The following is a 26,068-nucleotide window of genomic DNA, read 5'->3' on the forward strand; positions in this document are numbered from 1 at the left end:
ACTTCAATAGCCCTGAATTCACTGAGCACCTGGAGAAAGCTTGGGGCTGCCAAATAAATCCAAAGGAAACAGATAAAAAGAAATTAAACTTAACACGCCTTCAAATTCTCTAGTTAAAGGTGGAGGAATGGTGAATCCTCTACGCTGTGATTTCAAATCCAGGAGCACTGCTATAAGACCCTTAAGCAAGGTACACTGCAGAATACTGTGGGAAAACGCCTACCTGTATAAATGGTTTCACATGTAATCAGTTAATAATAGAATTGTTTGGAGGCTTATTCTGCACTTAAAAAAATAATTATTTTTTAAACCACCATACAGACGGCTTAAACAAGCCCTGTAGAGTCACACTTCCTCTGCTTACAATGAGAAGTCAATGGTGGGAGAATCTCGAGTACTTGGATGTGTTCTTTTCCACTGGCCTCGCTCACAGGAAAAGCCCTTCCATAGGTTAAAAGGGGGGAAAAAAAAGCCCGACAGGATCCTGACAGAGAACACTTTGTACAATAGTGCTATTGAAACATTCTGGATTTCACACAGATGGCCGAAGGTAAATACAGGGCAAGCTATGACTCATAATGGAGGTATTAAAAAAAAAAAACAGAAGGAAAATCAGACAGCGCTGGCATGAGGTACCTCTACAGGTACAGAAAATAAGGAATCAATAACATTATGGCAGATCTGAAGAACAGAAGCTAGTAAACTAGGGCTCTTCTCAAATCGAACAGATTTACTCCTTCCATTCAGTGAAATGGCATTAAGACTAATACTGCTTTTATACCGATTATTTCACCAGTGATTTGCTCCCAGTGTATTTAGTTACAATCCCATGCATGTGCCTTCTTCTTCTTATATAACAGCAATCCTGGATAACAGGCCTTTATTGTGATTCTCTGGTTCAAGAGGAGTTCAGTTTACAAAGGCAGTGGAGAAAAATGTTTGTGTTGCACATGATGTGTTTAGAGTGCAGTTCTTTGTAGGTTAAAACTAAGTTTCCATACTCAACTACTGTGCAATAGTTCATGCTTTCTTTGCGCTCAGAGATTACTATCCAAAGGGTGTATGAAATAAACAGTCCAAAGTCCAATATTCTCTGACACAGGACCCAAGAAGCCACGTTAACTTATGGTTTTCATTATACCACAGCTTGGAGTGACTCCTCAGGGCCCACTTAAGCAACAATGTAATTTAACACATTTTCCAGGTTTGTTTTCATTAGCCATTAAAACCTGCAAACACTCAGTAGTGCTCCATACCTAGGGACCTAAAGTAGAACTCTCTGAAATTCATTAGTAAGGGAAAACACAGAATAATCTAAAAAATGAAGACTAAACTCAAGGTTATTTTTCTGTCTTTCCACTTAGATCAATTTACAAGAATGTCCTTTGCACGTTTGGCTCTCTGTTCTTCCTTCATGATCTCTACGTACATTGCCATCCCAAAAAGGAATGTGCTAACCATAACCAAGATGTGTAATTCAGGATCCCAAGTTGAAAAAAGTCTCACAACAGACAAGGTGAAATACTTACACATGACAACTGCCATGAAAAAAACTGAGGTAGTACGCACCACAGCCGCTACAGATGGGATGCCAACTGTTCTGAAAAGATACAGCCCGGATACAGAAAAAGAAATATGGCATTGCTTTTTGGTGTTCTTTACCAAACAGAACCACCAGCTGTATGTTTTCTTGAGGCCGATTTGTGAATGGAGGGTTTTAGTGATGGGAGTTTAAAGGAAAATCTGATGAGTACCTCACATTTTACAAGCTCTCAAGTCAGTCAAAACCAGGTGAAGGATGTTTCAAGCTTGGTATCTTACTTTGAGTAAACTGATGCTAAATGTAGGCTAAAACAGTACTCCACTCTGTAAGTATACCATTTACAAGAGTCTGGCCTGCTGAAAAACGGAAATGGATTTAAACGCTCATCAGCAGGAGTCTGGTCTTTCTCTCTGTGTTAAGCAATGGCTCTAACTATATACTAAGCCTCATGTGAGAGGACAAAAGCAACAAGTGAACTGTTGGATTAAACTTAATCTGACTCGCAGTTGTACACAAGATCAGCCCCGCATTGCTCTGCTGGAAATCGAGGTATTCATAAGCATTGAGAGGCGGAAGAAAAGAGTCCCGCCATTTGTGTGACCTTAATTCTGCCTTATGTGATCAGGAAGTAAAGATGTACTTGCTGGAGGGCATGTCTGTCATCAGAAAAAAAACGCTCCCTCCATTCAGCAAGCTGTTTAAATGATCTTCATTAAGTACAGCCCAGAGGGAGGTGGGGGACAGAGTTTGTCCAAGATAGTCAGGGGGAAACTTTATAGCAGCATGGTCCAGTGCAACAGACCTCCTCTGCACTCCAACACGCCGAGGATGTTGTGTCCACGGCCCCCTGATTGCACTCAGCAGCTCAAGTGTCCAGGGAAGAGCCACGGAGGCTACAGTTTGCACATCTCTGGCCCTAACCAGATCCCCAGCCTGAACTCTAAGACCCATCATCCCATGCCAGAGCTCATCCTGCCGGAGACACGCAGAGGAATATTACAGGTCAGAAACGTTCCGTGTCTGACTTCAGGCGAAAGGCATCAGAAAACTGCTTTCAATGCTTTTTGCTGCTTATGAAAACTGCAGCTTTTCAACTGCTTTCAAAACAACCTTTTAAGTTTCAACAACTAAGCCTCCATTCCTTCCTTCGCATGTAGCTTGCACAGTACCTATGCTTCTACACATGGTGATGCATTGTCTACTGACCTTCGGGTGCATTTCATTGATTTCTACCGCCTTTCTTTGTAATGGAATTCAGAAATGCAGCTGCAATGATACAAATCTCATAGAGCAGGGGCCACTTTCAATCTTTCTAATGGAAAAAGGCTACAGTAGGTACACAGCTGAATTCCTGCTTGGTGTGTGTGAGCTTATCACCTTGCAGGCCTGTGAAGATTTTAAAAACGTTTTAACAACACTCACGTGGGTGTCCTTTAAAGATACTGTCCCAGATGGAACAGGTGAAGGATTGTACTTTATTAACTACAACAGTCAAAGGTGAGTTTCATTTTACATAGTCCTCAATCTCCTTTATTTTCCTTTCTCAGTTCAGAGATCTGAAGAAATATTCTGGTGGGAAGCATTTCACCGCAACAAAAAATACTCTTACAATCTTCCATCACAAGAAACCACAATTTCTTGCTGCATCTAAATGTGAATATTTCCCTTTTTCCTCCCTGCATGTTTTCCTTGAGACTGAAGGTGTTGCAGAAAGCAGCTCAACCACAGTAACAGATGTAAACACTGAGTGGCTGCCACGGATAAAACCAGACACAGATCTCACAGTTTGGTCACGGTAACAAAAGGTGTGTTTGCACTTTAATTCTGGAACCTTTCCAGTAAGATAGTGGGAACAGCCTATTCCACATGTACGAAAGTGGGGCGCATTACCTGCAGCAGTGTGCCTCTGCGCGCACATTCTCAGGGTAGGAAAAAGGTCAATATACTACTGAAATGACAACACCACTGAGGGCCATCATCTGAGCAGTGAAACTGGTGACGTCTGCAAGAATGATGCGGCAAATATTCTTTCACTTGCCCGTGAGCTATTTAAACCACAGAAGAAATAGCTTTTACCATTAATCCAAGTGAAAATGAATGCAGGGAAGGCTGCGCGGAGATGGCGCTGGTGGCTGACATGCACCAGTGGGTTTTTTTCTTCTGAACTCTTTCCAGAACACACCCTTAGAGTGTTTACACTGGCAAAAGCCTACAGGAATCCTCACTCATCTGCTCAGCCCTCAGTAGCTGTGCTAGTGTCAACATGGCTCCCTTGGAAGACTCACCTGCAGGAGCAGGGAGTAGTGAGGTCGCCAGGAGAACTGATGGCATTCACATGGGGTTCCAGCGCCAAGCTCTCTCACCAGGCAATGGAAACAAGTGGACGGCACACAATGAGACACCAAGCCACAACCACAGCTGTTTCAGAACAGGATGTGCCCAGAGGAACATGAGTTTTGAACTGAGTTTTACTAAGACATCACACCCCTGAGGTCCATAACCATCTTCCCAAAACTCAAAATTGTGTATTTCCTATGTAAAGAACCAGCATTTCATAGATCATATATTACTCCCTAATTCATGGCCATATTGCTTATTCAAGGTTCCCACAAATGGTTATAACCATAGCCTAACTGTATGATTACCCATAGTTCAAGGGAAAGGTATTCATAAGTGTTATATCTGATATTTATGAATAGATCTTTCTTTGAGGATTTGCACAATCTACTGCAACAATTTATTTCCTTGAGTGGACAAGGTTTAATGTATATCCCAGGTCATATATCTGTAGAATATTTTTTTAAAAAGTAACAAATTGCTGCACAGCACTGTGAGGATTAGAGCTGAACTTTCTGTTCTGCGTTGACTCACTATATATCTGGGGTTACTGCAGGTCTACCGTCTCCTCCGCAGAGCTCTGAATGTACACAGAACAGGTTACCTCATGCATTCCACAAATAAGATAATACCGACACATCCGCAAAAAGACACTGCTGATGCCCTCTGGGGCTGTCTGCTTCATGCCACTTTTGGGGCTGATGAACGACCTTTCATTTCTCGGGAAATGTTTAAATCCCAAGTTAAACACACATAAGCACACAGAAAGGCTGCTGCCTTGGGTTTTAATTCATTCTGGCACAGAAACCCAAATGCTGTAAGATCCACACCACCTCACAAACTTCCTTTTAATAAATTACATTTCAGGTCAGAGTAAACAAGGTTTAAACGACCCTTGCAGCTTCAGAGCAGTGGCTCCCATAAATCCAGCTTGTTGACCTTTGTTATATCTGCATTCAAGTTAAAAAGGAATGTTAAGCAAAATGTAAAAGCAAGTCACAGTACAAGTGTATTAGAACGCTAATGGCATCTTATCTATTTGCAATATTGCAAAAACATGATGAAGACACTTGTAATATTAAAATTAAATGGGTAAGAAGAGGAAGGCTCATAACGGTGTCAAATACAGCACATATGTAATGATTGACAAGGCCATGTCAAGAGAGAATTACACTAGTAAATGTTTTCTCTTAAACATTAAAACTCAACTGCAAACACTGAAGATGGCAGCAGTGTAAATAAATCTGGATAAGACATAGGGGATAACCACACACAACACATCAAGCTCGCTCACTGAATCTGGACAGTACGTGACCTCCTCTACAAGGCAGGCCTGAAAGTCTAAATGGCTAGGCACAGTCTACTGAGACATTCCTCTTTCAGTTTGAGATCCTGGGCCTTTCCTTCACCAGCTGCACCTCCTCCAACTCCGTGACACCACACTGCAGTGACACCACAGTTTCACTGTCGACTTTATGATACCACTGCAGGGCTAAAGCTCACAGACACCTGCACTTCCGGGTCTTGAACACCACGTTCGTTCGTGGAGGTATGTACACATTCCTCGGATCAGCAAACCCCAGTTTTGATAAAACACCCAGCTGAGCAGCCGGGAGACAGAAGGTCTCTCAGAGCACCGCCTACGCGTACAGCACAAATCCCGCGCCTCGTCAGGTTAATTCACCCTTCACGCTGAACAAGACCACCGACCGTATGCGGACTCGTAATCCACATTCAGGAGGACTGATTTCCCATACGCGTTTACCGATCTTTGTGTGTCTGTGGAAAAGAGAGAAAAGACCGGCATGCTGAAGGGAAGCTGTTCAGCCATGCGGGCTGCCTGAAGTCTGAGCGCTGCCCCTTTCTCTTCTGAAAGCCACTGGCCCTTCTCCCTTCATCACGCTACACAAACTCTTTAAGTTAATTACACCTCACAGAGGACAACAACGCTGATCCACGCTGACACAAATACATTCCGAGCGGACAGCACAAGCGACTGCACAGCCCGGAGCAATAGGCTATCTAAAAATGGGCTTTTTGCGTGAAAGCACAGCTACAGTGCATTTAAAAAAAAAACAACATGATTACATTGTGGACAAAAAAAGCCAACTGATGCAGGCCATCGGTTTTGAAGAGCACTCTTTGGCTCCCTGCTGCTTTGCTGCCTTCTACAAAGATAAACCTTGGGAAAAGACATAAGGAGTCAAAGCCAGGACAGGAAAAGTCCACTGCTCTCATTCTCCCTCACTACAGATTAAGAAAATAAGCATTTACAACTGGAAAGATCTGCAGGGATCTTTACAGCAGTTCAGTGAAGCACCATATACAGTAAACCTGTTTCTGAAAGACTCAAATCCGTAGTGACAGTCAAAGCACCATACGGCCAGGAAAAATGTCAAGCAATACTTATGTCCTGTAGATCCCACTTCCAATTAGAAATGTCCCATGCGTTACAGACAGCTTTAGGCTCTCTTCCGCTCTTGGCTGCAAAGGCTCACTAATTCCACCACCTGCAAATTAAGAAAGACCACCTCCTCAGTCCAAGCTGAGGTCAGAGCAAGCAGCGGTTCGAGGGTCGCCACTCACCTAAATCTCCGTGGAAACTGTTGTCATGCGAGGCCCTGCTGGACGGCGTGGAGTCGCCATCGTGGGGCCAGATCTGCCCGGTTTTCCGCACCCCGACGATGGTGGCCTCCGACACGACCACCTGCTGCTTGTGGCGCTTCTGGGACTGCGGGGTGGGGGGGCTGCTGCTGTCAAAGGACTGCTGGGAGTTCTGGGAGGGCGAGCGGCTCTTCTCGCGGAACATGCGGTAGGTGGTGGGGCTGGGGGACACGTGGCTCGACTGGCCCGAGGAGAAGTCCTCCTCGCTGGACGTCAGGTTCTCGTTGGAGCTGCAGTCCGGCGTGTAGCCGCCCCCGCCGTCCTCGAAGCTGCCGGGCGAGTAGGAGCGGCGGGGCCAGGTGAGGTGCTTGTCCTGCTCCCCGTGGTCCCGCGCGCTGACGCCCTTGCCGTCCCCGTCCCCCATCATCCCCCCCACGTAGACGCTGGTGTACGGCTGGAAGTCCGCCGCCGGCCTCTCCGCCTTGCCCCCGTTCGCGCGGACCAGGTTGTCCTTCAGGAAGCGGGGGTTCAGCTCCGCGTCCTCGTACTCCGCGTCGTAGCCACAGCTGGCCTCCGTGGACCGGCCCCTGTAGACGGGCCGGCGGTATTCGCCCGCCCCGGCGGCCAGGCTCCCCGGCAGGGAGTGCAAGGACCTCTTGCGCTCCATCTGCATGGCCTGGCTCCCCAGGGTGCTGATCTTGTCCGACACCTCCCGGTCGTTGACCCTCACCAGCCCCCTCTCGTGGTGGTACTCCATGTTGACGTAGAAGGGCTTCTCCGCCCCGCCGCCCTTCCCCTCCCCAGACGAGTGGGAGTTGGCCCGCTTGATGCGCTCGAAGTTGGACCGCAGCGCCGCCACGCTCATCCCCACCTTCTCCCTGGGCGACGAGTCCTCCCTCTCGGGAGGCGGGGGCCCGGCGGTGGCCCGGCGCCCCGGGGCCACCCCCCTCTGCTTGGAGGGGGACGCGCTGTCCACTTCGCTGTCCTCCGGGTGCCTCTTGAACCTGTCGTCGCCGTGGTATTTGCACCTGTCCGCCTCGCCCGCCTCCCCCGGGTAGAGCACTTCCACAGCGGGTGGGGGCTCCGGTCCTTCGCCCTGCGATGACGCTTTCCTAACGGGGGGAGGCCTGGGCTTAAATTTCTCCTCGCCGGCCGGGTGGTACCTACTCCTGTCCCCCTCCCCCGACTCGTGGGGGTGCGGCTGCGGCGGGTCCGGGCTGCTCGGCTGGTCGGACCCCCCCGCCTCGTTCATGTGGGAGACTCTCCGGAACCCCCACCGCTGGCGGTCGTAACTCTTCTTCTCCTTGGCCAGCAGCGTCTGCAGGTAAATCATCCTGAAGCGCTCCTTGTTCACCTCCATCTCCAGCCTCCGGATGGAAGCCTTGCATTTCTCCAGCTCCTGTTCGATATCCCCGACGGATTTTAGCTCCATCTTGGGAGGTTCCGATTCGGGGAACTGCGCTTTCCAGGCTTCAACAAAACCCACAGGTTCCACCATTGTTGTTGTTCTGATTATGCTGCGCTGTGATAAATGCTATGACTACGGTACGGCTTACTTTTCATTAAAATAATCTCTTTTCACTACTTAGTTACTCCTAGCTGGTAAATAAAATTAAACTTACCAATGTGGAGTGCCCAATTACATACACATTCATTATAAAGATTGCGTCTCTTGGAAGTTTTTTTTTTCTATTTTCCAGATTGTCCCTTGGCTTTTTAAGTCTTCTACGGCTTATCTCGCTGACAATTATTCATTTATTTTAAATCGGGACTAGTAATACAAACACGGACCGCTTAGTGTGGATGTCTGAATCCAGTAGGTTGAATCCAAGGCGCATTCTCCGTCTCCAGTGTTTTTGTCTGCGAGGTTCCGAAATGAATAAATATCGGAGTACGACAATGGGAACATCTGTCTCCCCGCAAGATGGCAAAGAACGAAAAGTCTTCTTCCACAGAAAAGGGTTTCCTTTCCCTGCGTTTTTTCACCGGACGCCTCTCGTTGCAGTTGAATCCAGAACCATTGCATCTTCACAGAGGGACATCCTCTTTTATTATCATCTCCAGTTGTTACAGGCGCTATTGTACCAGTTCCCAAGCAGATGGAATATCAAAATAAGGATCCCGTCTATTGGCGATACCCAGTTTGTCCCATTGCGGTGGGAGTTCGCGGGTGGATTCGTGCTCTGTTCGCCCTGTTATCCCATGTTTTAGACGGGAATGTTGACACGCATTTTATCCAGATTTCTTTTTTACTCCGTTTCCTCGCCGCTGCTGCGCTCAGGTCTCCCCATTTCACTCTGGCACCAGGAGCTGCTGCAGGAAAGGGAGGGTCTTGCTGGGATGAGATTGACAAGCGGCTTCACTGCTGTCCCATTTAAAGAGACAGGGAACGGTCGCCCTTTCCTCACGCCGTGCAGAATCCACAAAGACGCGCTGGGTGAAACATGCTGAAGCAGAGCCAGCTGTTATTGTGTTTCATTATTGTTCGGTGATGAGCAACAATTGTTGTTTCATGGTCATTCTTGTGACAGTCGACAGTTACTTTTTAGTTTGTTTATCGGTTCTGTAAACTGAGGAGCTGCGCTACAATGAAACACAATTTTCCAAAAGCAAACAATGTAGAGGTAAACTCATACTTGTAACATACAGCTCTGCGTGCCTCCCTCTGCGAAAGGCCAGCGAAATTAGTGAACTTGTACTTCAGAACTCTGTCTCTACATCAAAATAAGGTTTGACAGTGTACACAAGCGATGAGAGAATTTATATGTGTGCAGCTACTATATTCATCGTGGGTAGCTGCGTCAGCATGCGTAGTCTGCAAAGGAACAATAGGTTTATTCCCTGCTGAAAAGAGAAGAGAAAACGTTTCGGCTGTGAAGCCTTCTTCAGTTGTGTGGCTTCACAGAAGAAGGCTTCGCAGCCGAAACGTTGTGTTTTCTCTCTTCTCTTTTCAACAGGGAATAAACCTATTACTTGTTCCTTTGTTTTTCTGTATTCATCGTCAAATTACTCCAAACGTGAATTACGAAACACAGAAGTTTAAGAACACAGGTATAGTATCCCTGCCACATGCGGTACGGTCTCTCAGGAGAAAGAGAAGACAGAAAGTTGAGAAAAATGGCATGAAGGAACACCTCAGTGATTATTTATTCGTTATGCCTTCCTTTTATTTCGTAATACCAGGAAACCATGTCAAATTTATTGCGTCTTATGTGAGTCAGACTATTTATAGTAAATTACGCATTGAAAAAACTGTGCTGACGCAAAGATCTTTTTTTTTTTTTGAGGAGGGAATCTAATCAAAGTGGAGCTGACTGTACAGGCAGGAGGCTTCAGCGGTGTTACTTTCTGCTTGAGACAGTCTCCTCAGAATGAATTCGAAATTGCGTGAATTACCGGACGGATTGCAGGTGCTGCAATCTCAGATTTAGACTCCCAGAGCGCCCTCTTGTGTCATAACCTCTCTCCAAAAGCAATCGCAGCAGGTCAACTTTCAATTAAAGGACCTGTTACGACGAACTGGAGGAAAATGTTTTACATACTGCTCATGACATCAATGGAAGGAGCTGAATAGATTTGCATGGTACGGTAAATATCAAATGTATCGTTTGGATCCGGTAATCTATGATTTTTTTTTTCGGGAAACGGGAAAAAAAGATAAAATGGCGGACTACAGTAACGTTTATCCTGTCTTTGAGCAATGCAGAAATTATTTGGATTTTATGCAGGTGATAAAAATGTAAGCCTATTTCCCAGCAAATATTTTCAAAGTGAATATTTAATTACCAACTTGTTGAACAGCAAGAAAAATATGTGAGTGTCTAGCGCCGTCTTGCGATTAAGTTTGACACTAGGTTCTGCCGTAGGGTTTATCCGTGTGATTTGTGTCCTTTATTTCACACAACACAAATTATTTATTTAAAATTATTTTGCCGTGATTATCATGTTGGAATCGGTAAAAAATAATTATTTAATGGCGCTCCTGCTTGCCATATTTCGAAAGATGATCCGGTTTTACTGACACAGTCCTGAAAGTTGTTGGATCTTCTTTAAGCGGCGACGCGTCAAAGCGATCTGAGTTAACAGACTTTAATAAAAATTCAAATCAGCAGTGTTTGCAATTAAAGCATTTTATTTGGAAAGAGCAGAAGGAAACAACATTTGTGTTACCGAACTGAAGATCCCGTGTATATTCTTCAACTCACCACAGAAATAAAAATACATTAATAATAATAATAAAAAACTTTATTTTATATAGCGCCTTTAAAGGTAGCTTCTCAAAGCGCTTTACAGGATGACAATAACAATAAATAAGAAGACTACAACAATAATTAAGAAGATTTCACAAGATAGGACACAATTATAATTACAACAATACAACAATAACAATAGAGGAGACCGTGGAAGGTGGTATTAAGAAGAGCAGAGGGGTGAAGAGTGGAACCAGTTAAGTAAAGGCTTTTCTGAAGAAGAAGGTTTTGAGTCTAGATTAACGAAAGAAATCCGTATTGATGTCTGAATCTCCTGATTTTTTTTAACAGACAAGAGCAGGTTGAGATGAAGCGAAAAGTAGAATTTATCATGCACGTTAAAATTAATTTCGCTATGCAACAGAACTGGACAAAATTCAAGCAACGCGTCTTCATTCAGACGCATTCCGATTTCTTGAGGGACACGGCTTTGGGGCTGGAGAGCGCCTCATGGGTCACCTCGCAGGAGAAGGCTTCGTGTCCTCTCCAGTCGGAGGCGGACAGGCTCAGACAGCTGCTGGTGCTGAAGCTGTTGACGCTCTGCTGCGCCGCAGAAGCTGTCAGGGCGCCCGCGTTAATAACGCTCCCGTCCGCTTTCCAAGACCGTCACCGCTCTGGGGAAGAATCTGTCCACAAGGCAGACGAGAGTCTTCCTATCCTGGGAAGCCTGCTCTGCTGGTGTGGGCATCAGTAAGCTCACGGAGGGTGGCGAACTGGCCCCCTGAAACAACGTAACGTTTCTAAATGTTTCTAAAGCACTTGCCAATCACAAACGGCTAAGAAATTCGGCTCATCTCGATGATGTCCTTAATTATTATCCAGAACTAAAATAACAAACAACACCGGGGAAAAATGCATTTTCTTACACATTAAAAGAAGACAGGAAATAGATTTTGTTTCGTAGAATTATACAAAATATTATTTGTATTTTTAGACATGCGTTTTTTTACACGTTTTTGCTTTCATTTTCCTGGCGAACCACACACCTGCTGGTTTTCAGTCCACTCGCCCCTAAAAGTGCAGCCTTAATTGATCTAAGAAATTGCTCCCGCTAATTTACCCCACTATCTAGCTGTAATTTTTGTTCCATTTTATAATATCCAAAGATTGATGAAATGGTTAAAAAAGGCACAAAAATGCATTGCAAGCTTGGTCACATATTCACCAATAAAGACACTATTCCGGATAATATATCTTTTTCGTTGCTTGAATACTGAATTTCTGAACATCACCTTTTCAAAAAAGCGTCGCTTAATTTCTACTACTGTCTTCAGGGAACACAGTTTACTGTAATGTATACATGAAACGAGCCCATAGAATGATCACATTTACATCATAATAACGACTGTTAAATGCACATGAAAACCCTTTTACAGAAATGTATCAAAATCCCGCACTGAATAAAACAGAACTGATTTGCTTACTTGTGAAAGTCAGTGTGGTAACAGATCCGAAGATGTTAACACAGTGACACAGCCCCGTACAAAAACCTCTCCCTAAATTAACGAGGCAATGGGTTTGGTCTTCTCGCGTCTGAGAGAGGATATACACTATAATGATCCTGCCGGAGTATATATTTTTCACTTAATTCTGAAACTTATCAGATTCTGTATAACGTCGCGGTTTTCTGTGTCAATCATGAATGGATTGTTTTTGGAGCTCGTCTATAATGGATACTTCGGTCAAAACTTGGGTTTTACGGAGGTGTTAAACGAGGTAAGAAGAATATAAAGTATATTTTTAAATATAGATGTGAAAAACAACTACAATTAAATTAAAATCATAATTTAAAACATTGAAATATTTTAACACGATGCTTACTATTGCACTATAGAGTACATGGTCTTGTGCAGTTTTTTGTTGATGGGTTGCAGGAAACGTGTGCAAACTGCTTCTTAATAGTGATCTACTAAAATTAGAAATACGAATCTAATTTCTAGATAAATGTGTCAAACACATAATTATGGGATACCATTGCGACAAGACCTCCGCAGCATGTCATGATAGGGACCCCATGTATAAGGCATGTATATCGCAGCAGTGTATATCACGACTGGCGCCTTGCTTCCATGGCACCCTGGCACCGCTGTCGCAACAAAGGTCTAATATCAGGACATGATATACCCAGATATACGTGTCTCGATATATGGGGTCAGCATATCCCGTCAGGGTATGTCCTATCGCAACATATGGACTCCATGTCGCGACATGGGGGCGGGGCACTTTTGCCGGGGTATGTCATATCGCGATATATGGGCTTCATGTCGCGACATGGGCCTTAAGGTTTTTGTTATATCGTGATATAGGCCTTTCATGTCGCGACATGGGGCGGGGCACTTTTGCCGGGGTATGTCATATCGCGATATACAGGTTTCATGTCGTGACATGGGCGTGACTGTTTTTGTTATATCGCGATATAGGGCCTTTCATGTCGCGACATGGGGCAGGGCACTTTTGCCGGGGTATGTCATATCGCGATATACAGGCTTCATGTCGCGACATTGGGGGTGGGCGTTTTGTCGGGGGTACGCCGTATCGCGATATATGGACTTAATGATGCGACAGTGGCGCCATGACAGTGATGCGCCAGTCGCAATGGGTATCGCGATGTGATCGTGATGCGCGCACTCCTATCGTGACATACTATCGGATGCTATCGCGCTGTGGATGCCATGGCATTCTTTGTCTGCTATTCAGTTTTGACCTCAGTGCGACTTCTCTTAGATTGATCAGTAATTGGAAACCAATGGATGTGTTACTGTTACTGTGTATCCAGTGTGCTCATACAGCACAAACGGTACACAGAACGTCCGCTGTGGCGCTTTACCCAATCAGAGTGTCGATTCTCACTCTTCACCCAATCGCGGCCCGAGCTGTTCGGGGGTTTAGCCAATCACGGGTCTGAGAGCTGTCCAAGCCAGCAGCGCCAGGTGGATCGGCTTGTTCACTGTCAATGAGAAACTATTTTTAAAATGCTTTACTTATTTGGAAAATAACTGCTTCGGCTTGTTTTTTTAACGTCTTTATTGATTCACAATGTCCCGTATTCTTCGAAATAATACATTTTTATTTGCAATATAACTGTCTCCGCTGCTTTCTGTAATGAATACATGGTATTTGAACAATTTTAATCGTATATTTAAGGTAGGGGTAACACCTGCTTTGTACTTCAAAAATGAATAGAAATGTAAAGTGTATAATCATTATATTATTATGCTCGTGCTTTCAATTTTGTTTTTTATTTTTAAATTATATCGATCTTGAAACTAATGCCTAAAACTGTGAATATGGGCTCGTACGTGTTCAAAAACCAGGATTACAGACCGTACCAATATACGCTGTTCAAGTACTGCGCCCTGATGGAGCAACCAGCAACAAACATGTAACACGTCTGCCACCTACTGGACATTTAATTTATAAACCCACCCTCACTTAAAAAATGAACATGGAGATACAGCATTCCGTATTTTTATTAAGGCAACCATAACCTTATTTTGCATGACTATTGTACTTGGCTAGAGATTTCAGAACGTAGACTGAGTTCAGCTCTGCACAGACAAAGCTGTCTTTGAAATCAAGACTACTGCAATTTCGAAACCTGTGTACGATACAGTAGCAATATGTAACTGTAGTTATATTGTTATAACTATTATGTAGTTGTAATGTATGGTGATATATACACACGTATCAATAACTTATTACCTTCCCAAGCCCCACCTAGCCTGATCTCCTATCTGTCCTGCAAGCTCAACTACAGTACATACTGCTATGACATCCTGCTATAGAATATCACCTTCCCTGAGCATTTTCAAATCAAGACTCAAAACCTTCTTCAGAGGGGTTTAATCTAATCGATGTCTGTCTCACTCTTTGCATCTTCTCTCACATTATAATCCCTTCTGTTCAGAATTTAGTTTAATTTTATCTCCTGTCTTTGTTGCTGTTTTCATTGTTTTATTTTTTAAAACTTTTCTGGAAAGCACATAGATGAGGTGTTTTGAAAGGTGCAATATTAACAAAGTTTATTACTATTGGGAACATGAGATTATTAAATGTGATGGAAATATTATTCACTAAACCTGCCACACATTCAAGTGTCTTTTGTATTCAGCATGGATCTTAAGGGAAAGCCTCATCCAGTATGTTTCAATGCACAGAGTTACTGCAAGTCTCATTTCGACTTTATGTTATTTTTTTAGTCGCTTTTTTCTTGTAAAACATGAAACCTCAAAAGGGAATAAGTAGGTTCGTATGACCTCTTTGTTCGTGAAAGGGTTACTCGCGTTAGCTGTAACAGGAAGTTCAGTTCACTTCCTGTTAGCAACCATTCCAAGCTGTTAATGGTTTCCAAGACAGAGAAATCACGGAACGTTATTTTGTAATTTCAGGTATTTGTTTTTATGGATCTTTCTGAGAATTGTCTTGTGTTTTTTTTTTACTGTTTAAAATTTAAATAAACTTATAAACTGTTTTAACAGCTAGTAGTTTTATTTGGCGGAGAAGGACGTGAAGCGAGATTATTGGTTCTTAAACTCAATTTAACACGGCAAACTCAAATTACAGTAAAGTGGCTTGTTATTTAGCATACGAATGTGGTGAGATTTGGCTTTGTATTGTTTTTACAAATGAATGATGTCTAGTGATAATTTTAGGTTAACACGTAATTGTCCGTAAATTTGCGAATTATTTTTTTCATTAACGATGAAGTTAGAATTTGTATGTTCCCAGTTTTGCTATAACCACGAATGAGAAACCTTTCTCTAGTTTGTCTTTTTAATGTGATGTTTTTATTGACTTAATTTACACAGACACATAAATATACGTATAGGCTAAATATGCTCTTATATAAATTAAACCATGCAACTTGAAATCAGACCGTCTGCGTTGAGTTTCCCTCAAAAGGATCAAAATAAAATTGGGCTGATTGAAGAAGACGCATTTGTTTTTAGAATATTCGTAACCATCAACCGCTGATTCATCACAGTTTCATTCCTAATTACTATCACTCGGTAATTGATATGATCATATTATGCTTTGTTTATAAAATTCTCAAATTCAATCATATGTGCTTTTCAGCTCTCCACAGCCCAAAATGAGTGAGCAGATCAAATTTATAGTGGAGCAGCTGAATAAGGAGCCCTTCAAGAAAAACTTCAACCTCATAACATTTGACTCCCTGGAGCCATTGCAGCTGCTGCAGGTCCTCAATGATGTGCTGGCCGAGGTTGACCCCAAGGTGAGTGTCTGTCAGTCTGTTTCATGTGAGGTCTTGGAGTTAAGTATTTTAATATGGCTACATTATGATTTGTTTATGTACAGCGTGCTGTACACCTTTGAACCTGTTCTGTAAATGCATAATTCAGTGAGAGAGAATTTAGCTTAGAAATGTTTTTGTACCTCTGAAGCTTGTCCATCTGTCCATCCATTACCAGAAAGCAATGTATGCCCAGTAAGGGTTATACTGTAGCTAAGTGGAGTCTATCCTAGAAGCCTAGGGCACAATGTGGAGCAAGGACACCGGTCCATTGCAGGACACACTTTAGATACAGCTGTTAACATTGCCAACGTATCTCCGGGGGAGGGAGGACGCTGGAGCCCCTGGAGAAAACTCACTTGGACATGGAGAGAAAACAACATGTGAACTCCACACAGACTGTGTCACTGGCTGGAATTAATCCCCGGACCAGCAGGAGTGACCTATCACAACCAATCACCATATCAGCCCTGTAACTTGTAGGAAAAGCAAAATACTGCATCATAAACTAGAAACCTGTATTTCCTCTAGCACAACATTGACATTCGTGAAGAAATGCCTGAGCAGATGGCCAAGCGTATGTTTTCTTTGTTGGGGGTGCTGAAATATAAACCTCCCGGAAATGTCTCAGAAGCGTAAGTCTTTATATTCTCTAATAGCAAAGCACTAGGTAGTGAATTAAAAGTGTAGCTGAGCTTAGGACAGTGTTTCTTTTATGTTCCATTAATATAATCAGTATCACGTCATTTATCGCTTATCCAGCTCAGGGTCACAATGGCCTGTAGCCTATCCTGGGAAACTTTGGGTGCAAGAGTGATACACCCTGACGGCGATGCCAGTCCATTTCAGGGCACATATAGGCACACCCACACACTCTAACTAATTTTATAGAAGTGAATTATCCTACAGTACCAGCATGCCTATGGACTGTGGGAGGAAACTGGAGCTGTTGCATTAATATCATTGTTTGAAATGTAGTTTAATATACACTGTTATTAATATTACTAGTGCAAAGACTGTAACATCACAAACATGAAATGCTGGTTCAACTATAATGCAGCAGTGTACGCATGAGCATGATTTGATGATATCATGTTTTTCAATTATGACCTTTGCAGAAGCAATTTCCGTCAAGGTCTAGTGACTGGCAGCAAGCCTGTGATTCATCCAATCTTACACTGGTTGCTGCAGAGGATCAATGAGCTAAAGAAGAGGGCCTACCTGGCCCGTTTTCTCATGAAACTGGAAGTACCTGCCGAGTTCCTGCAAGATGATGTCATTGCTGACACACATCATCAGGTAATATGGCCTCTGGATGCAGGAGGGACATGTTCTATCGTCTGGCTGTCACATAGAAAAACAATGCTCAGTCGTTGCATTATTCATCATGAATACAATATATACCGTGTCCATGACTCCAATATACAAGTAAATTGCATGTTCTGCCTCTCCATTTAATCTCTTCTTTGATATGTAATATTTGATCCACATTAGATTACAGCATTTGGTGGATTTTTGTTTTCTTCAATCTATTTGCACCCACATCTAGCTATTGTGTGAATTAAATCTCTTATTAACTATGAGGTGTTTCTAAACCCTTTCCATCCAACAGCACACTTACTGCACATCAATACAAACATTTTGCAGTACAACTTGTCTCTACACGACTGACTCAACTATTATTAACATTGTAAACAAAATTTGTTTCAATGTTTAATCTGAATTTGCATCAAAGCGCCTATCCTTGCGGGAATTGATGATGGTAAGAAACAGAGCTCATGTTTAACTGCTCTTGAAAAACTCACCACAGTATTCTCATGCGAACAGTCTAAGAGTGTGGTCTCCATCTTATGCATTTACAATAAACATGCAACACAACACTTTTATAGCTCCTCAACACAAATATTAAAAATTAAGTATAAACAATATTTCATTCATTTTTCTCACATATAACTTTTCCTAAAACAACACCTCATTTGAGAAACAGTGGCACAGAGAACACTATATAAAACAATATATAGCAATATAACAGCACAATTGCTTTTACATTTTAATGTACATATAATTGAATTTATGTTCTGTACCTAAATATGGCATATTTCACAGTATGAAGACCTAGTGGAAAGTTTTAAGACCTATCACAAGGAATGTGAGCAGCTGAAGACCTCTGGCTTCTCCACAGCAGAGATCCGGAGGGTAAGAATTGTGCACCATGCCTGCATAGGAAACAGTGTTAAATTAAATAGTGCAGCCATCATCCCTTTTCTTATGTAGTTTTAAGAGAGGGATTTATAGCTATGAATTACTGAAAGGTACTTCTAAAAATAACTGTGCACACTTGTGTCTTAGTACAGAAAACCCTGTCACACTTACAGGTTTTGCCTGCATTTTACCTGCTGTAAATCAAACTACATCATTTATATTTGTTCATGTCCCAGCTTTTGAGGATGTACAGTACAATATATTCGTGAAAAAAGTGGATGGAATAATTTAGCAGTTTTATTAAATATGTTTGTCAATGAAGTGTTTTAGAAGTGTTTAAAAAACACTAAAGAAAACAGTTAAAACTTAAATGTAAAAAAAACAGCTAGAGCAATTTTCATTCAAAATGCGTATCATGAATAGGTTTTGCTGAAAATACTGAAGTAGCAGGTTTTAAAATTGCATCTGCTTGTAAGATGTGCAGGTTTTGCAATGTAACTTTATTCATAGCTTAAAATGAATAGGATGAATCTAGCCTTTGATTCTTTCATCACTGGTAGGTGAGAGGGGGATAAATGGCAGCTATATTTTCCTTGCAGGACATTACTGCAATGGAAGAAGAGAAGGACCAGCTCATTAAAAGAGTGGAACGTCTGAAGAAAAGGGTAAGGTTGTTAGCACTCTAAAAGCTATGCTACCAGAATCTTTGGCATTCAAAGGCTTGCTAAGGAATGAAACAAGGCCTCTGAGTCATGCAAACTCCTTTCTGGTGTTAATGGGCTGAAGTATGTGTCTAACAAGCCAAGAATTTACACATTGACAAGATGGGTCAGAGTTTTAATAGCGTGATGATTTAAGGGGCATTCGTGGTGCCAGGAGAAGTAATAAGATCCTGTAGCAAGTCATCTTGAATGCAAGAAGTGCCGTATACTGTGTAACTCAATCCCAGTCCAAGATGCTGCTCACTGTAGTGCTGCTGTTTGTCCACTAGGTGGAGACAGTGTCCAATCACCAGCGCATGCTCGAGCTGGCTCGACAGCTTCGAGTGGAGAAGGAAAGAGAGGAGTCACTGGCTCACCAAAAGCAAGAACAGAAGAATCAGGTATTGCAGTGTTCTACAAGATATTAACCACGTCTCTTAATCTCATTACAGCTTTTTTGTTCGACACAAGCATTTTTTTATGTTGTTAGCAGGTCTTAGTTCAGTCACAGACTTGCCATTTCCCTATAAGTGACCTTTTGCCATCAAAACATCCATATCTTTCAGTTTTCTAGCCTTCTACACACTAGTGGCCTTCATTTAATGTGTATTACAATTAGAGTTTTGAAAAGAAAAAGTATTGCATACCATGGATTTGTAAAACAAAGGTAGATGCTATAGTGATTATCAAAAGAGTCTTTGGGGCAGAATCCCAGAAGTTGCTGGTTCAAAGCATGTGTCACAACTTCTGATGTTGCTACACATAGTAGTTGATTTCTGACCAAACCTGTTAATGAACAATGTCAATGAACTTTCACTACAGGTAAGTGCATAGTGAATTTAACTGTATGCTGAAGTAGTTCAGGTGGGTAGCTGCATCAGCATGCATAGGCATGAAGACCGAAGAAGGCTTTAATGCTCAGTGTACAATCAGTAGGCATAGATAATTCAGCTTAAGGAAAGAGATATCTATTTATAATTATAGATTTAAATGTATTTATTATATCTAATTATGTGTATGTTTATTCTATAGCATTAAATATATTAAATCTGAGTTGCATCCTATTCGCCTATGGCAAATTACAAACCCAGTATATGATAGTGGGTTTCACTGGGTGGAAGGTGCAAGTCCAAAATACCATCTACATCAAGTTCTGGCATTGTGAATCTCAGCTGGTTGGTGAAAGTATAATGTAATCAGGGTCGTAAATTATTGTCAGGCAAAAAGGATGTTGAAACATGTATATATATAACTTTGTGTACATTATATTGTACAAGACCATAGTTTCATCTATTATGTCTGAGTGCGATTTGAAGTCTCCTAGTTTCATCTATAGCATATGTATTACATTTTATATTAGGATTGTAAAAGAAAGTGACAGTATATTGACAGGAAGATCTCAGTATTGTCCTTTTAATTTATTTTCACTGTTGTCTTTTATGTAAAGCTTTCAGCGTGCTTTAGATAAAAGATCTCAAACTTTGTTCTTGGCTCCGTCCAGCAGGTCTTACAGTTAACTGTTAATTCTCCAGTTCCTAAAAACTTGGAAAAAAATACTTCAGTAATTTATTTACTTCTTTTAAGATCAGTTGAAGGTTCTCATAAATGAAAACTTACCAAAAGTTATAATACAAGCACATTGCTATTTACGTTTAAAATTGTTTAGAATTGGTAACTATAGAAGTCATAAGAAATATTAAAACATTTTTAGCAGTGAATTTATGTTTTTGGAGTGATCTTTTGTCTTAGGAATATATTTAGTTTGAATTTTAAAGGTACATTTTCATGTGTTTCTTCTTTTTAATTGTGTAAAAATGTTCTGCATCACATTGTAGCTGTTTCATGCGGAGCAGAGGTTGCAGAGATCCCAGCAGCAACTTAAGGACCTGCGACAGGCAGCAGCAGATGCAAAGCCTGAGAGTAAGCACGCAGTTTAACACTATTGTTTTCAGCCTGGCGCTCATGCCAAAAAGAGTGCAAAGGCCAAGGGGCAGCGGAGAGCCCAGATCAAGTTCCTTCACTGTAAATTGATTCAGATAAATTTAAGCACAATGACCTTGCTTATCTTTGATGTACTCTGTCAGTCCCCACCATGTGTAGGATTATTTTCCCCTTGGCCAGCTGGAGACTCGCGCTAAGATGCTTTTTTTGATTGGAGTTTTATATACATTTTAAGAATAACAAAATACCAGAATTTGTACTTTATATTACACAAGCAGAAACATTTTGGACATGTATCACAAAAATCCAATTTGGACAGTGTGCTAAGCTTTATTCTGTGGTTTTGCCATTTTTTGGTATGTGATAGTGTGCATTACCATAAATATAAAACCTTCTTACATGTCTCCTAAAGAAAGAAATAGTATAAAGCAAAGTGGTGAGGCTTTGAGGTTGAAACTTGTGTTGTATCTTATATAAATGTACTTTTTCCACTAAACATTAAATACATCAATCAAAATGATTCTGGCTTCACCTAGACAAACATTAGTGCCAGCATTATTTCAGTTTGTTAGTATTATATATTGAAAAGTACTGTTGTGGAAAAGTAATATTTGATTCTGAAACTGTAGTGTAAGAGAAACATATCATGGTAGATTATTTCTAGCTTCATTAAAAGTAACAGCATGTTCTTGTAAATCTACAGAATTTCTTCTTTGCTTACACAAAAATTCCATTCCACTCGAACTTAACACGAAAGGTTTCTTTACTTGAAATTCCCTTTGCACTACACACTTTTGCATTGCAAAGATCCATTGATCAGTGCGTCATAAAACCACCTTTGGCATTTAAAATTTGTATGGCTTTATGACATTATGAAACTTTTGTTTCCCTCATGAAAAATATACAGTAGAAAAATATAATGGTAATTTATTAAGCAAATGTTTTTTGTTGTGTGTTTAATTTTAAAAGGGTGTCTAGTTCTTGGCCATGAATGTTTTCATGAGTTTTTCAAAGAACTGGACTGAATAATTGAGTGTATTTACCATTATTGTAATTAGCAGGTGTGTGGAGTACAAATACAGCACAAAAGATTATTCGGGCTTATTAAATTGCAATTTATCCATGTTAAAGAATGATCAAAGGTATTTTATGGCCTTCAAGTTAGCGCCCTAATGTTTATGTGTTAACTCTTCAGGCTTGATGAAAAGATTGGAAGAGGAGATCAAGTTCAATACTTACATGGTGTCTGACAAACTCCCCAAAGAGCTGGAGAGTAAGAAGAAGACAGTGCAGTACCTGCAGAAAGTGGTGGCTGAGCCAGCAATGGGGCAATCAGAACTGGGAGAGCTTGAGAACAAGGTAGTTTTTCACAGCAACAAAATGGACTCCTTTTTGCACAGCAGATTGTATCGGTTTTAGGTTTTGATTGCTGCAGGATATAGTACACATCATCAAATGAGGACTGTGCTAGTGTGGGAAATTACAGGACAGTTATTAGTCTTCAGTTACCCTTGGTAAAAAAATGCACTCCAGTAATGAGATCCTATTTGTTTTGGAAATACCAAAATTGCACATGTGCAGTATATCTGAATGCATATCTATGAATATTATATACAAAAGATCTATAATTACACAGCAAAATTGATTCAATTTAAATTTCACCCAGAAGTGCTTAATCATATTATTCACAAGGATTTTGAGTTGAATAGCACTCAGCTTTAAACACTTACAGTATTCCTTGAATGTATTGATTTAAAAGTCAAGTAGTACATGTATTTTAAATCTCTTATTCCCATTTTCTACCTTTCTTTTTAGATTCGTGAAATTAACACTCAGATTAATCAGATCATTGAGAAACGAATGATGAGGAATGACCCTATGGATGACAAACTCTCTCTCTTTAGACAACAGGTGAGTTTTACTCAAAATTCAGAAAAAAATAGCAGAGTGCAAAGTTAAAACCTGCTGTTTTTCTTTCTTAATTGCCTGGGATTAAAGGACATTAGAATATTAATGATAGAAAAAAATGTTGAACCACAGCAACTGTTTCTTTTTGTTGGAATCTATCTCTAGCACTTTAAAGAAAGAATACATAATTGGCTAGTAGTAGTTTAGAACAAATGGCACCACCTTATTGAGTGTATAATTAGGCAGTCTTAATTTTACAAACTGAAAACGCTTTAGCAGTCAAGTATTATGTAGAAGGAGATTACTTTGCTTACTGTTTTATTTCATTCCTAAGATGCAGTGGGTGCCATTCATTACTTAGAGGGAGGCATCATGGTTTCCAATGATCTGTATCCCATAAACACACTGTACTGTAGCTGCCCAACCATGAAATGTGTGCAAGGATTGATGATGTCTAAACAGAAGGTTCCTCCACCCCTTAAGGCATCAGTGAAGGAAGCCTGTATATAAACACCTCTCAGGGGTAACATTCTATTAAATAGGTGCTCTAATCAAATCTAGTAAGTGAATATGAATTTTAAAATCTGAGGCTTTTTTTCAACACACATTTGTAAGATTAAGAAAAGACTTCTCTCTTCATTCTACATTCATGTGGGATAATTGTAGTGGGAAGCTTTGTGTAGTTTATTTATAAATATTTTTTTTCCCTAGGGCCATAGGAGATAATTTGCTTACACTGTGACCATTTTTTAATGGAATTTCCTTGCTGCAGGATGTAATTTGTATTTGTCCATAATAAGCCCTTGTTAGGTGGTTTTGTTACTAAATAGACAACAGTGTGTGAAATGTCTGACTAAACTTCTTGGTTTTGTGGACAAGCTCTGTTTATTTTTCTTTTTATAGGAGAGAGCACCACAACCTAATTAAGTGAAGGGTACTGGCAGTCACTATGATATTTCTGCTCATTTGATACTTGTGCGCAACCTAGATTATAAAGTTCAAGATCAACACGTTCTCCTTGGTAGGACATTAGCAGATTCTGATGGGTTATTAGGAGCATTTTTAACACAGTCAGGAAACATGGTTACAAAACGGTCGGTTAGGTCACACATAGACTATGATGTTTTATACTTTATTTCTTGTACATTTAAAAAATAGCACAGTGCTACATGACAGAACCTTTAAAGTGCACAGCTGTGTGCATGTCTTTTATAACAGGAATGAAGAGCGTTATATGAATAGGGACTATAATGCCCTTGACTTGCCAAATTCTTACCCATTCTTTTTTACATACCATATTAGGGCAGAATCTGGCAAGCAATACCCCAGTCCATGCCAGATTTACACTTAATATGAGAAAGGTTAATCAGTTATATGCATTCTTTTTTATGTTAAAGTAATACACAGACATGCTATTTATAATTAAAAAAAATATTTATTGTGAATTCTGACCTGTATATAAATGTGGGAGTGAATTTGTTTTCAATGGGAGGGAGTACAATAGATAATACTTATCTCGTTTATAATTATTTGCTTTTCAACAGCTGATTTGTGAATCCAAAAATATTTACTGATCCTGTTGTAATAATGTCACTTTGAACCTTGTAGTTCACAACTTTATCAGTTTAGGTAAATGTATTAATGGGGACAAACATAAATGTTTCTAGATCTGTTTACACTGCAGTGAGAGTACAAGTCTATTACTGTGAGTAGACATCTGCCTGAAACATTTAGTAAAATAACTGGTTGGACAATTAGGCAGCTCCATGTCTGAGGAAGATACTCGTTGGTAACAAGCAGTTACAGTGTAGCATTGGACTTTGGATTTTTTCTACACTCATCACTCATTCAACTTAATAGACAAGTCTTCGGATCAAAGAAGATAATCAACGAAAGTTCACATCCTCCAATTTGAATACATAAAAACTGAACTATTAATTAATGTATCTCGTGGTACATTAGTTCAACAAAGTCAAGATTGTGATAATGAGCAGTTAGCGATGAGACACCCAGGAGTCTTTTATCATAGATCTCTCTCTACAGGCCTGAACTTTGTGGTTTCTTCCCCTCTCCCCTGATCTCGGCATCCGCATCGTATACAATTAAAACTGATTGATCGAGCGCTTGATGTTCTGGCAGGCGTCCATCATCTCGCGCAAAAAGGAGGCCAAGGCTGAGGAGGTGCAAGAGGCCCGGGAGGAGCTGGCCAACACCGAGAGGGAGCTGGCACATAAAACCAGCCAGGTCCGGGACCTGGGGGGTGGCAGCGAGCTGGTCAGAGGGGATGAGGTATGGCCAGAGCTGAAATGACTGTAAAAGATGAGTGAGAGAATTGTACGAATTGCAGATGGAAGAATTAACAAGTTGTGTCTTCAGTTGGTTAATAGTCTTTACTACCCCTTACTAGGATGAATATGTTTTTTATACATGACATGTCCAACAGAGTTTAGTTCATTTTGGATTTAATAAGTGAATACCATGCACTTCCTGGCAGAGGTATTTAGATGCTTGTAGAGTTTTCTAATTATGTTGCTTTTGATCACAACACCATAAATTAGCAATTAGTTTTTTATATACATAACCTACTCCACACATTCAAAGGAAAGAAAGAAAGAAATAGTTAAAAATATATGAAGGAAATGTAGCACACATATTCATTATAATTGTTGTGGCAAACCTTAATGTCCCACACAGTTATTTGAGCTCTGACCGTGTGTAATAGTAGTGGTTCCCATGATTTCTCTGTGAGTTTCCTTGCTCAGGAAGTACATTTCAAACAAAGACTAAAACATGAAGACTAAGGAGCATTCAAGGCAAATCAGGGATACAGTCACTGAAAAGAACAGACCAGAAGAAGGGTGCAAAAAATATTAAAGTCTCTGAATATCCCCGTTAATACAATCTCCTCAATCATCAAGAAACTTAAGGGCACATTGTACCACCCAGACTGCCTATATCAGCATCAGGGCAAGTAGGAAACCGGTGAGGAACACCACTGTGAGGCCAATGTCAACTTTGAGCTACAGAGTTTAATGGGTGAGATGGAATAAAACGTCCATGAGGGAACAATGTCACTCCACAATGCTGGCCTGTATGGCAGAGTGGAAAACATCTTATAGTCCACATGGAGTTTACACCAATGCTCCTGATTGAGGCCAAATTGGAACTTTTTGGTTCAAATGCTAAACGTGAAAAAATAAGAATTGTGAAGGTCAAATAAATACCATTCTTGACGCTTTTGTCAAATGATGTGTACCTTTAAGCATTTTAAGTCATAAATGCTCAGTTTAGGAGGTGAATTTGTTTCAAAACTAACTACAATAGATAT

The 26,068-nt window shown here is 41.0% G+C and overlaps 2 protein-coding genes across 8 annotated transcripts in view; one reads left to right on the plus strand and one right to left on the minus strand.

Annotated features, from left to right (window-relative positions):
- LOC148641723 (breakpoint cluster region protein-like) overlaps positions 1-9,284 on the minus strand; it is a 117,600-nt gene extending 108,316 nt beyond the window's left edge. For 2 of the 4 annotated variants that reach the window (XM_088618496.1, XM_088618495.1), the window contains exon 1: positions 6,467-9,284. In XM_088618496.1, the coding sequence (XP_088474622.1) occupies positions 6,467-7,982 (1,516 nt within the window). In that variant the 5' untranslated portion in view covers positions 7,983-9,284. The remainder of the gene's footprint in view (positions 1-6,466) is intronic. The other 2 variants (XM_088618498.1, XM_088618497.1) reach the window with 1 other exon arrangement.
- A 505-nt stretch (positions 9,285-9,789) lies between these two features.
- ift81 (intraflagellar transport 81 homolog) overlaps positions 9,790-26,068 on the plus strand; it is a 30,232-nt gene continuing 13,953 nt past the window's right edge. The window contains exons 1-11 of one of the 4 annotated variants that reach the window (XM_088618501.1): positions 9,790-10,067; positions 15,811-15,970; positions 16,520-16,623; positions 17,107-17,287; positions 18,095-18,184; positions 18,790-18,855; positions 19,182-19,292; positions 20,727-20,811; positions 22,028-22,191; positions 22,648-22,743; positions 24,880-25,029. In XM_088618501.1, the coding sequence (XP_088474627.1) occupies positions 15,827-15,970; positions 16,520-16,623; positions 17,107-17,287; positions 18,095-18,184; positions 18,790-18,855; positions 19,182-19,292; positions 20,727-20,811; positions 22,028-22,191; positions 22,648-22,743; positions 24,880-25,029 (1,191 nt within the window). In that variant the 5' untranslated portion in view covers positions 9,790-10,067; positions 15,811-15,826. Of the gene's footprint in view, positions 10,068-12,428; positions 12,451-15,014; positions 15,123-15,306; positions 15,330-15,810; positions 15,971-16,519; positions 16,624-17,106; positions 17,288-18,094; positions 18,185-18,789; positions 18,856-19,181; positions 19,293-20,726; positions 20,812-22,027; positions 22,192-22,647; positions 22,744-24,879; positions 25,030-26,068 lie in introns of those variants that run through there. The other 3 variants (XM_088618502.1, XM_088618500.1, XM_088618499.1) reach the window with 3 other exon arrangements.

This window comes from Lepisosteus platostomus, chromosome 24, assembly GCF_059453375.1.
Source record: "Lepisosteus platostomus isolate fLepPlt1 chromosome 24, fLepPlt1.hap1, whole genome shotgun sequence".
NCBI classification, from domain to species: domain Eukaryota; kingdom Metazoa; phylum Chordata; class Actinopteri; order Semionotiformes; family Lepisosteidae; genus Lepisosteus; species Lepisosteus platostomus.